The sequence below is a fragment of the Uranotaenia lowii genome, chromosome 2 (assembly GCF_029784155.1).
Source record: "Uranotaenia lowii strain MFRU-FL chromosome 2, ASM2978415v1, whole genome shotgun sequence".
NCBI classification, from domain to species: domain Eukaryota; kingdom Metazoa; phylum Arthropoda; class Insecta; order Diptera; family Culicidae; genus Uranotaenia; species Uranotaenia lowii.
This window is the reverse complement of record NC_073692.1, coordinates 218,770,248-218,783,013: the sequence shown is the minus strand read 5'-3', so window position 1 is coordinate 218,783,013 and position 12,766 is coordinate 218,770,248. Positions and strand designations below refer to the sequence as shown.

Genomic DNA, 12,766 nt, shown 5'->3' with positions numbered 1-12,766 from the left:
TTGAATTTATTGGCCTGAGGAGTGAAGCCTCATATCGCCATCACTCTTTTTTTTTTGTCGTTTGACGGCTGCTACGTTTAATTGACGATTAACCATCTCTTAGTTTTCAGCAGTGTTGTTCATTCAAATAGGTTTTTTTTTTTAACATTCATGCCAATTCTTTGGCCGAGTCAATTATTTATTTGAAGACTGTTTTATGATCTGTGGGTCCTAGTACTTTGCTCATCTCTTCTAGCACCTCTATCATCAGGGCTTTTAAATCTAATAACCCTGGGGTATTAATGAACCCATTCATCAGATACAGCACGAAACATTGAATTGTGCTAATGCGATTCGTGTAGTTCTAAGAGTGTGTGAGTGCAAAAAGGTGACTCGACCAAACACGAAAAATAACGATTCTTTAGGCATCTTTGCGAAGAATAGTTTGTAGTGCGCGAAAGAAAATCGTAATAATTTCTCGGTCACCACACTTTGATTCCAAATCTTAAATCCCTTGAACCTACACTGTAAATTTTTGCCTCGGTTTCCAGCAAAAAAAATTGCTGAAAACGTTCAGCAATCCAAATTTTTGCTGGAAACCAGCAATCGATTTTCTTATTGCTGGATTTTTCAGCATTCGGTTGTGTTCTTGTCATTTTTGCTGGAAAATCAGCAATCGGTTTTCAAATTGCTGGACTTTCCAGCAATCGGTCTAGTTTGCTGGAAAATCAGCAATCGAGTTGTCAAATTGGAGTCTGTTTGTTTTCGTACGCTGAAGCAAGGTAAGACTCTTTTTCACGAATTTTGTTTATGTTAATACTATTTTTTCATTTTCCTCTATATTCTAGCAACCAGACATCAAGTCAAGGGTGAGTTTGTATTGGAAAATGGATTTATCAGATTCATGAAAGGTATTAATCGAATCTCTATTTCAGGTGGCGGATGATTATCACATTGGCACAAAGCTGCCACCCCGGAGGCGGTATTAGTATATTGACAAAACATATGTCTCTGCTAATTCATTTAATTCATAATAAAAAAATGGAAGAAAAATATGTTGTTTATTACTTATCATGTGCACAGCCAGTTCCAATATTTAAATTTGATTTGAAAAATAAATTTGATACCAAATACAGCCGAATGCTTTGATTGAAATAGCTAGTTTCCAGCAATCTGGATTGCTGATTTCCAGCAATTTGAATTGCTGGAAACCAGCATTGATGTTTGCTGATTTTTCCAGCAATCGACATTGCTGGAAATTTTGCTGGAAAGTCAGCGGGACAAAAACCAGCAAAATTTTTTTTTGCTGGAAACCAGCATAATTTTGCTGGTTTTTGTCCCGCTGACTTCCAGCAAAATTTCCAGCAATTTCAATTGCTGGAAAAAACAGCAAACGTTAATGCTGGTTTCCAGCAATTCAAATTGCTGGAAAATCAGCAATCCAGATTGCTGGAAACCAGCTATTTCTTTCAACACAACTGGCAGTATTTAGTATGAAATTTATATTTCAATTCAAAATTAAAGTTCAATATTGGCTGTGCATATAATAAGCAATAAAAACAATTATTTTCTCCCATTTTCAATAAGGGATTAATTTATTTTCCAAGAAAAAACTTTTTTTTTCACAACTTTTTAACACCGGCTCTGGCGTGGGCGCTTTGTGCCAAAATGTTGATAATCCGCCACCTGTAAAAATAGTTTTGATTAGTATCTTCTATATGGAATATCCACCTGTACAATAAAAACTTACACACAAAACTTTCGGGGCTCCACTTAGCAAAATTTCACTGTTACTTTCCGTTAGCAAAAATATTTTTTTACTTTTGAGTTAGCAAAAAGCTAAATTTACTTGATTTTAGTAATGAAAAAGGTCATTTTACTTGATTTTAGTAAAACGAAGGTTTTTCAGCCGCTATGTTCACAGACTCCAGCCGCCGCGCCAGTTGGGAGAAAATTAAAAAGCTGTCGCGATTAAGTGCGGTTCCGGATGTTCGTTGCTGGTGGTTCTTGTTGGTGGGCAACTTCACGAAGAAACGGTAGCTAAATCGACACCGGATGCTTACAGGTAAGGTCCAATCTTAAAGTGTTTTGATTCTCCAATATTTTAATTTAAAATTTGTGTGTTTGTTTTTTTCCTACCAGGTTGAAAGTGCAACACGAAACCCGCAACAGTCCGGCAATGAAGAAGGACCACAACTGGAATTTCAACGAGCTGCATCCGGAAAACACCCCGGTGCTTTCTTTGATGAAGATGGCATGGCATTTTGCTCGCCAGTAGGTGCGTTCCCAGGATCGAACCTTCCGTTTAACGAAAAGTGTGAAAAAAATTTAAAAAATGTGAAAATTAAATTATAAGTGAATGTAATTTGTGTATTCTATTCAATAATCAAATATTCCCCTGATTTTCCAGAGAAAAAATAACAAAACATGAAATTACGGGTCCCAGCCATCTTTTTCTCCGGTTTTTGCTAAAAATTTGAGTAAAAATTGCGGCGGCTAACTTTTCCTCTCGTTTGCTGAAATTTTAGTAAAAAAAAAATTGCTAAATTGATTGCTAAGTTTCTAGCTGGTCAAATTTGAGCAAAATTTTGCTAAATTCCAGCCTCAGAAATTTTGTGTGTACCCTTGACTTGATGCCTGGTTGCTAGAATATAGAGGAAAATAAAATAATTATATTAATTTAACCTTAATTCGTAAAATAGAATCTCACCTTACTTCAGCGTACGAAACAAAAACAAACTCCAAATTGACAACTCGATTGTTGATTTTCCAGCAAACTGGATCAATTGCTGGAAAGTCCAGCAATTTGAAAACCGATTGCTGATTTTTCAGCAAAAATGACAAGCACATAACCGAATGCTGAAAAATCCAGCAATTCGAAAACCGTTTGCTGGTTTCCAGCAAAAATTTGGATTGCTGAACGTTTCCAGCAATTTTTTTTGCTGGAAATCGAGGCAAAAATTTACAGTGTATAGCATTTCCGTTTGATGTCATAACATTTTCCTTTATTTCCAAGTTATTTTGATTTTAAATCGAAAACATTTTTTCTTTGTTCTTATTATTTACTTTCGTTTCTACCACAGGTACCACAAATGTTTCATTTCGAAGAATAATAATACATTTTATTTTTCAAATAATTTATTTATTTAAAGTTTTGTTTCCGGAAGTCTACCTGTAAAGAAGAGGAAAATAGAAAAAATTCAAATTAATAAAACACAAATGAATGACATAAATATGTTCCCTAAAAACATTGAATGAAATGTGAGGAAGGAAGTTAAGCACTAGCAATTTAAAGATTGTAGTTTGACAATATATAATATTGAAGGTACTCACATTTCAACATGCTAACATTGATCTGCAGACGAATTTTTGGCAAACAAGCGGATCATGTTATAAACTGGGCAACTTGGAATTTCGCAGCTTTCAATTGGTTCCTTCTTCAGAACTAGTCTTCGTCGGCTGAATAGTTGACTAATTAAAAAATTTAATAATTCACTCAAGATATATTTAAAGAAAACTCACCAAAAATCCTCCACGGCATTGAGAACTTTCCGCCACAATGTTTTCCAGCGTTGTTGGTTTCGAAGAAAATTTAATCAAAAGAATTTTTTCATTGATTGTAGCACGAATTTATTGTCTTTTGATTTCAAGTACAGTACATCAATTCAAAATTCATGTACACCAACTCAAAATAATTTTCTTTCCTTTTGATAGAAAAAAAAATTAAATCAAAAAAATAAGATTTAGATTCCAATAACACTAGAACTTTGATTCAAAAACGTATTTCTTTTGTTTTAATGGCATTAGTTTTCTCTGCGTGTCCATGTGTTTAAGAGCAACGTGAATAGCTAAGACTTCTGCTGTGGTGATGCACGTTTCGATTTCGAGCTTTAGGCTGATCCTTTTATTGGTGTTTAAGATATAGATTCCTACTCCACATGCTCTTTGTGATTTGGACGCATCAGTATACACTGCAGGACGATTTTTGTAAATAGTGTTTTGAGAGAACAATATCATTTGTTTCCAGATTCTTGTATCACAATCCCTTTTAGTTGATTTAAAGTTTGAAATTTCTGTTTTGACGTCTAATGAATTGGGGAAATCCATTCTCACTCTCGGTACTACCGCATTAAAAATATTTTTGTATTTTTTAAATGTTTTTTCAATTAACGTTAGTTAGTCGTTGGAAGTGTCGTTTTCCTGCAGCCCGATCAGTTGTTTGCTCACTACTGTTTGGTTGGCTACGTGTTTAACAATCTCTTTACATGTGGTGTAATCTATTCTTATTTTCGGGGGACTCTCAACAGTTAAAGCTGCTAGGGTATTTATTGGGGTGGACCTAGTGCAACCTGTTATTTTTCTCCAGCATGTATTAGTCAGCACTTCTAGTTTCTTTATGTAGGTTTTTGCAGCATTGCCATAGACTGCAATACCGTAGTCAATTGTACTACGTACCAGTGTTCTATATAGTAACGCTAGTGTTTCTGGGTGCCCTCCATTTTTTATTCCAGATATGACCTTCATCATGTCTAAACGATCCTTTACTTTTTTATCCAATGACTGGATGTGAGATCGGTAGCCCAAAGACCGGTCGAGTTCGATTCCCAAGTACTTGTACGTTCTTACAGTTTCGATGTGCGTTCCTTGGATGCAGACCTCCATTTTCTCATTGGTGATTTTGAAAAACATAGCCTTAGTTTTGTTAGGGTTTATTTGAAGATTCAAACAACGTGCTCGTGCTTCAAAACTATTCAAAAAATGTTGAGCTTTTACAGATGCGGTTTTTGTATTTTCTGCTGTTACGATAACCATGAAGTCATCGGCATATTGAACAAGTTTAACATCATCGATTTGAGTTTGGTGAAGTGGGATGGTATATAAATTAAAAAGTGTAGGAGATAGTACATCCCCTTGGGGTAGACCATTACTCACAATCCTGTATATGTCGTTATCTCCAGATTTTAATAGAATTTTCCGGTTTTTTAGAAAAGAAGTGATCCATCGAATGACTTCTGCTGGAACTGCCGTGCTTACCATAACTTTTTCTAATTCGTCTGTCTTTACAGCATTGAACGCGTTTGTGAGGTCTATGAAGATAGCAGCTGTTACCAGTCCGTTTCGTTTGTTGGCTTGAATCAAATTTGTTACATAAGTGCAACAGGTGATGGTGGATTGACCTTTTCGGAAACCGAAAGATAGTTCTGGTATGACATTATTAGAGTCTAAATAGGATTGTAACTTTTTATGCACTGCGGTGTTTAACACCTTGGTGAGTGTTGGTATTAGAGAGATTGGTCTATTTCCACTTGCAATTGCTTGGTCTCGACCAGGTTTTGGGATTGCTATGATTCTTATTTCTTTCAGGTTGTTCGTGAGGTTGCCGTGCCTCCACATCTGATTAAGATCATAGATTACCATATCGACAATCTCGGGTTTGAGTTGTCGTAGCATGTTATACGTGATTTTGTCATAGCCTGGAGAGTTTGATTTTTTCTTTTGGAGGATGTAGTACCATTCCGCTCTATCTAAAATATTGTAACTCGTTGGTGGTTGTACGCTAATCGGTTCATCAATGCAAACATCGTTTGGGCCAAAGTGTAGTTCTAGAAAATCATTCGCAAGCGCAGGACTGTCCTGCACTGCGTTGTTTCTTAGGTTTTTCTGTTTTCCAGTAAGACCACGAATTTTATGCCATATCTGTGATGAACTGGTTTGTGGATTTATTTCATCAATGAACTTTTTGATATTTTGTTTCATATTTTCTTTCTTCATTCTTTGGAATTTGGCAGTTGTTTTCTTTAGTTCTAGGAGAGTTTCTAAGTTAGATGTTTTATTGAAATTTGATAAAGCTTGTTGTTTTTTGACCCAGGCTTCTTCTACATCGTCATCCCACCAATATTTTGGGTTGAATCTATTCTTGATTCTATTATTTTTAATAATTCTGTTTGAGGCCTTGGTTAGATCGGATATGTTGGTTATGTCTTCTATTGATAGTTCGTTAATTTCTTTGAGAATTTGGGTTTGTTTGTATACAAATTTCTTTTTTGTTGATTTAGCAAGTTTTATTTCAACATGGATCAAAAAATGATGGCTGCCTATTGTTTCTTCTAGGACTTCCCAAGTTGTGTCGAGATAAAGCTGATCAGAAACAGCTGTGATATCTATCGCAGAGGTGTTCCTATTCAATTCCGGTGGCTTGTAGGTTGGACTACCGTCGTTAAGGATGATTAAATTTGAACTGTTTAGAATTTGTAAAATTGTAGCGCCTTTACGGTCTGTGTAGTTATTACCCCAAGTCGTGTGATGACTATTGACGTCACCACCTATAAGTACTCTGTGAAATCTGGCGAAATATTTTGTAATGCCATCCATTTCTCTCTGAATAGCTTCACAGCTCGTTGTCGGGTTAATGTAAATCGCAATCACGACAGTGTTGTTGATTAAAATTTTAATTGCTACACATTGAATTGTGTCGCATGATGTTGTGTAGGGGATTCTTTGATAGCCGAAGTCATTTCGGAGGTAAATTGCAGCACCTCCATAACCGTCATCACGGGATTGAAGGGCTTTATGAAAACCACTGATGTGGTATGCATTTGTCTGTTCTAGTTCTTCCTTCGTCCATGTTTCTGTCAGGATCGCTACTGAGTAGGATCGTGACATAAGAGTGCGTTGGAGTTCTTGTTTGTGCTTAGCTATGCTTTGAACGTTACATTGAAGTATTTTTAAAAGTGTTTCAAAAGTGATATTGTATGGGAGAAGAAAAAGAGGTATATTGAAGGAGTTGATCGTATTAATTTAGTTTTTCTTGATAATCGCGTCGAAGCTTACAAACTCTTTACTTTTTTCTATAAAATTTTCACGGATCTTTCCTTTAAGACTACAGTCTTCTAGGATTGCGGTGTAATAGCGCATAATTGCTTCCTGAATCGCGTGATTGATTGTTGTATCGTTAACTATCTTGTGTTTCTTTTCTAAATCTTCTAGTTTCTTTTTCAATTGTTCTATCTCACTTACCTTTTGTGAGTTGTACAAACCGGTACCATTTGTTTCGGGTTCGCTGACGTTTTTCGGTCTTTTCCTATAGGTTTCCTGAGTTGCTGCGTTGTTTTGAGGACTAGCTGGTCTGCGTCGAATTGTTGGATTGGATGTTGATGATGATGCGGTACTCTTTCTGACTACACTGGCAAAGCTTCCGGCTGGTGTTGGTTCATCGGCAAAATTTAGCAGGGCATCAAAACGATTGCTGGTTCCGACTGTGTACTTTTCCTTCGCTTCAAAGTATGTCAATCCATTTTTAGCCATTACGGTTTTAATGGCGTTCTGTCTAGCCTTCTCGGGACAATCGTTGTCATCTGTGCAGTGGTTTGTTTTGCAGTGGACACACTTTGCCGCCAGATTACACTGTTCGAAGTCAATTTTATTTTCGTGTTGGTTCCCACAACGGACACAGCGGCGAGAACTACGACAATCTGAGGTCTTGTGGTTGTATCTAAGACAGTTGAGACAGAGGATGGCTCTTCGAACATAGGGCTTTACGACCATGGCGCAAGAAAATAATTTGATTGTCGCTGGAAGTTGATTGGCACGGAAGGTTATGCTGACAGTCGTTGTTGGTGTTGGCTTGTTATCCACGTGTCTGTTAAGTCGATACACATCCATAACCGGAGCGATGCTGTGTATTTCATTTAGTATCTCCTGAGGGGAAAGATCAATGGGCACTCCCGTTATCACACCTGTGACCGACACTAGATGTCGCGGGACATAACATTTATAACCGTATGACGTGGGAAGGTCGCTTCTGATTACTCGATTGGCTGCGATGTGGTTATTGAAGTAGACGATCACTTTGTTCTTGCCGGCACTTTTTATCTCGGTAACGCAATTTTCTGTTGAAAAAATTCTCTTCAGCATACGTCCGACACCAATCCTATTGATTGATCTACCATTTTCTTGTTTATCCTTCTCTTGTGGTTTGTTTTCGTCTTTGGATGTTTCTTGGGTCTTCTTTATTTCAATATAGACTCGGAATGGGGCGGGGTCTTCAGCTCGGTAATCAAAATTTTGGGGTGGTTTCGTAGCGCGGGTATTTTTTGGTTGTACGGCTGTATTCGTATTGGTGTTTGATGTTCCAGCGGTAATATCCGGTGGATCGGTGTTCATCGTGTCGTCTTTCATTTCTCTACCCGCCAAAATGGCGGCAGAGATGCCCGAATCCAGAAAGTGAAAAACACTATTCAAACTACTAAGCTACGTAATACTTTCACTTTTTTCAGTGTTTAAGTGTTCTTTTTAGTACAATTTCTTTAATGAAATGTTTTTCGGCACTTTATTTGTCGTAATAACAACTTATTTTAACAAAATAAGAGATCACTCGCGAATTCCAAACTTCACAGTATTCAAAATGGCGCGTGGCTGTTTAATTACGTCGAGTGCTAAAAAAATCGAGTTTTGCAACGAGTTGTATACACAATTTTATGAAAAAATCCCTCAAAAACGTATTAAGAAGCGCATGTCAACAAATAACAACATGTGAACGACTGTTAATTTATGATCAAGTAGGTCGTGGAATGTACTTTTCGCCACTGAATCCAGTGCTGAAAACTGACACTTTTCGATACTGTTTTAGTGTCGAAATGTTATCGAATTGGATGAAATTATTTTTAAACAACTCTCAATAAGCTCTCTCACACAAGTGTATACTTACCAATTTAACCTTTTTATGCGATCACTACTTTATATTTTCAGCCTTACAAGCTGAAATGGCTTCTTTTGAGCGGAAAGAAGCATCTACCAAACGAGGAGCATCAACTAAGGACCATCTTGTAAATGCTTACTGAATTCCATTTCTTAGAAGTTTGACCTGTCTTATTCAAGAAACTTTTGCATCACGGGATTTCTAAGCAATTCGAAACAAACATTTATAACAAATCGTACGTTAAATGTATTTTGTGTCAAATAAAACATTTTCTTTTTCAGAACAAGAAAAAAAGTAATAAAAACAATGTATTTCCAACGTATTACATGTCGGGAAACAGCTCTTCAACTAAATTTCAATCTGTAGTAGTCGTCATTAGTCCTTAGTTGGTAGGGGAACCTCTTTTTCTGGTCTGTACACCTAACGGTGGTGTACACTGAAGTTGGCTGCCGTGGGGTTTTTCGGCTCCAACTACTTGCGGAGGACTACACGAAGATTGGACGGCCATTGCACTGGATGCATTACTGCAATCGGATGGCTGATCCAGTTTAAGCCTTTTCTCAAATCTTTTCTCGTTTCCCGAATCGTCATATCCTGAATCTGGTTCGGCCAGCCACCGCAAACGGCGCATTTCTTCAATCGATATCCTGGTGCAAGCTGGTCGAAGAATTTTGGTGATAATTTCTTTGTACTCGTCGCTCACCGGTCGATCTTTTGGAAACTTGGGTCCTGCCATAATTTGCTGTAAACATAAAAATTGAGCTAGCGCCTAACTGTTCTTTGATTGTATCTACCTTAATTAAAAGCTTAACGTTGGTTTCATTGCTGAAGGGCAGTCGTCCAACGCCCATGGTATAAAGCACGACTCCGGTGGCCCAAATATCAGACAACTGGGGCTGATAAGGGATTGACTTCAAAATCTCAGGACTAGCGTAAGCATAGCTGCCACAGAAGGTTTTTGACAGAACTGGTTTGATTTTGCCTCCGGCAAACACCGGATGCATGTTCCCTCGGGCGAATCCAAAGTCGATCAGCTTCAGTGTGAAATTTCCATCGAAAACTATATTTTCACACTTGATGTCTCGATGAACAACACCCATGCCGTGGATGTACTCGACGGCATTGATCAACTGCCGGAAGAAAAATTTGGCCCGTTCTTCGGATATGTATTTTTCTCTACGGATTAGCTGCAGCAGTGAGCCGTTTTCAGCGAATTGCATTATAATGTAGAATCTATTGGAAGAAATTTTGTGATAAGGAAGCGTTTTGTGGAATCTTATTTACGATAAAACTAGATGGCTTGGGAAAGTCATTTTGTATAATTGGGAAAAAAGAAAGCAACTTTTGTCGCACCCGCTCGGGAAGCTCTACATGTTTTTTAATATTTTTATCAAACATAAAGGTACGAAGAAGTAAGCCTCTGCGCAGAATAAATCGAATAAACTGGATCCTTTCTTGAAAAAAAATATTTTAAACGATTTTTTTAAACTATTTTCTCGAAATGAGTCACCTCAGCATGGTCTATCAGGTTGAAAAGGATCGAAGTCCAAGTTATTATTATTAAAATCAAGACGCTTTACACCAATAACACAGTCCAAGTTGGTCACTTTACTCGAAATGAGCGACGATTTTTGCCCGGTTGTTTTGAACTTAACAAAAAAAAACAATCGTTTAGAAAAGAATCCAGTGTATCAAAAAAGCCTCAGACTAATTTGATAAGTTTGTTACTTATGTCGAAATCAGATGAATAAATCATGAGCATCAACTTTAGTTTCCATATTGTTTTTATGACTGATAAAGATGCTTTCAAATTTCTTACATTTTAAAAACAAAAATTCAATAAAAAAAAATCTTGAAATATCAAAATAGATCTTATGAAGATTCTTATTATTTGATAAACATTGTTATTAATTCTTTCACAAAAAAGAACTAAAATTGGGTTAATTTGGACAATAATTTTTCTACATTTTGAATGATAAAGTTAAAATAAATTAAATTCAAACTTACCGCATGGTAGTTTCGATACACTCGTAGAAGCGTATCAAATTCACGTGTTTTAGGCCACGCACCAGCTGGATCTCCCTCGGGATGAATTTGTTCAGCACATCTTTTGTGGCTTTTTGTTTGGAAATTATTTTAATGGCTACATTCTGGTTCAACGTTTTTGAGAAAGCTTTCTGAAATGTCAATTCAATCATAATTAAAAGCCAATATAAACAACAAAACCTTTAAAAACAACTCAACCTTGACACTCGAGAAGGCACCGGTCCCTATCGTGCCCTGCACCTGATAACCATTGTTTTCCAGCACCGTCTCGTTGCGCTTCGGCTGAGCTGGCTCTACCGAGGCCTTTTCCTGTAGCACCGTATCCAACTGTTGCTGGACGTTGTCGATTTTGGACGCCGCTTCCATTGTTCGATCACCGATGTTCCGGTTTCTCTAACTATCGCTATCACTTTAAATTTGGTTTACGATTTTCAAAAGGGGTAAAAACTTTAAATTTTAGAATAATTCACTGAAAATTTAGATCCATGGTACGCCGAAAAGTGAGGAAAAAGTTTGGCATAAACAATCGCCGGCCTGCTGAGAATTTTTAAGCTCTTTTTTATCGACTGTGGGGCTAGTGTTGCCAAAAGTAAAAACCGTCCCGCATTTTAACCATCCTTTAAATCTCTGAAAATAAACAACCCTCAAATAAAAAGGATAAATTTGAGTTCGGCTGCCGAACTTAGTATACTTTATATAGTACGCCTAGCAAAACTTAGTTTTGCGATTGCCCAGTCAAACTCAAAGTTGAGGGGCTGCCACCAGGGGACTGAGATAAACGGAGAATCATCGTCAACGATCACACAAATTTTGCTGCCAATGATTGAATTTGTGTAATTTGTTGCAATTTGTTAGAGAGAATTAGAAGGTTTTATTTAAAATGAGAGAAACTGGTGCTCAGAGAGAGTGAAAATGTGCTAATTGCCGCAAATTGTTGCAATTTGTGGAGCAGTTGTGGGATTTTGATCGTTACCATTCCAAATGCAAAGAATTCTCTCTCCATTGCAATCCCTCGGCTGCTACTGAAGTGCTGTTTTGAACCAAAACTACTTAATTTTGAGTTTAAAAAAAGGAGCGTGTAGAGATGGGGGTCAGGGATGCCAGGTCGTTTTGTCAAAAATCAGGATAACATGTAGAAAAAATCAGGATTTTTCAGGATACTACACCCTTAGAAAATACTACACAAAAGTAAGTAAAAAGAAGTCAAAACAACCCGTAAGTGCAGGAAGCCACTAGTATGTAAAAATGATAATACGTAAAAGTATGTAGAAAGGCTGGTACGAACCAGTATGTAGAAAGTACGCAAAAGAACGTAGAGCTCTGTGAACTGAAAAGTATGTTAAAATCACATAAAGTAGAAAAAAACCAAAATTCTTATTCGGAATTAAGCAGCAGGGATATTTTCTTTCAAATTAATTGAAATTTGGCTTGAGTATGATAATTTATTGTCCATCACTTCAAAAACCAAAGATTTTGTAGTAAATTGATTTCATCATTTTCGGCCAGTTTTTTTTTTAAACTTTCTCCGATTCATCCATGAAGTCCGTTTTTTCGTTGGGGATTGAATTGGCCATATCATGATGGAAACCACCCGGATGGGATTGGCCACACCAGAACATCGACGCTTGAGCAGATGTCCTTGAGATTCAACTTCTGGGACAGGGTGTGATTCAACAGTCGACTGGGTGTTGAAGTTGGAAATCCTGATAAAACAAAAAATGGTTAGCAAAATTCTTTTTAAAAAATAAAGAAATATTACCCTTGCTTTTTAATTTGCTTGATTGCGGCCGCAACTATGGTAGAATCAGATTGTGGAATCGTCTGATGATAGCGGATTATGACGCTTCTGGACCCACACGCTAATTTTTTTATAACCATTTTTGATTCAAAAATCACCATTTTAAGCCTTTTGCCTCAAAACTGCCAATATGGTTATTTTACAACAATTTTTCTAGTTTCTATTTCAACCATCCCAAGTAACCAAAAGTTCCATAAAACAGGTTCTTAAAAGCTTACTCAGCTTTGTTAAACGAATGAGTAGCA

The 12,766-nt window shown here is 37.0% G+C and overlaps 1 protein-coding gene and 1 long non-coding RNA gene across 2 annotated transcripts; one reads left to right on the top strand and one right to left on the bottom strand.

Annotated features, from left to right (window-relative positions):
* The first annotated feature begins 492 nt into the window (after positions 1 to 492).
* LOC129748974 (uncharacterized) lies at positions 493 to 2,371 on the top strand. The gene is made up of 3 exons (XR_008737889.1): positions 493 to 848; positions 1,870 to 2,044; positions 2,122 to 2,371. It is a non-coding gene; the product is annotated as an uncharacterized LOC129748974 (long non-coding RNA).
* Positions 2,372 to 8,922: 6,551 nt separating this feature from the next.
* LOC129748261 (testis-specific serine/threonine-protein kinase 3-like) lies at positions 8,923 to 11,266 on the bottom strand. Its single transcript, XM_055742801.1, has 4 exons — positions 10,922 to 11,266; positions 10,685 to 10,854; positions 9,472 to 9,910; positions 8,923 to 9,419 (listed from the first exon to the last, which is right to left on the bottom strand). Exons 1-4 carry the CDS (start codon positions 11,087 to 11,089, stop codon positions 9,060 to 9,062), a joined length of 1,137 nt encoding a protein of 378 aa, XP_055598776.1. The 5' UTR covers positions 11,090 to 11,266; the 3' UTR covers positions 8,923 to 9,059.
* Between the last annotated feature and the right edge of the window lie 1,500 nt (positions 11,267 to 12,766).

What these genes read in the sequence shown, in the direction of transcription:
- LOC129748261 (XM_055742801.1), bottom strand. Translation starts at nt 11,089, where the DNA reads ATGGAAGCGGCGTCCAAAATCGACAACGTCCAGCAACAGTTGGATACG. An exon ending in GTGCCTTCTCGAGTGTCAAG is followed by an intron (nt 10,855 to 10,921) that starts GTTGAGTTGTTT and finishes TTGACATTTCAG; the next exon opens with AAAGCTTTCTCAAAAACGTT. An exon ending in TGTATCGAAACTACCATGCG is followed by an intron (nt 9,911 to 10,684) that starts GTAAGTTTGAAT and finishes TTCTTCCAATAG; the next exon opens with ATTCTACATTATAATGCAAT.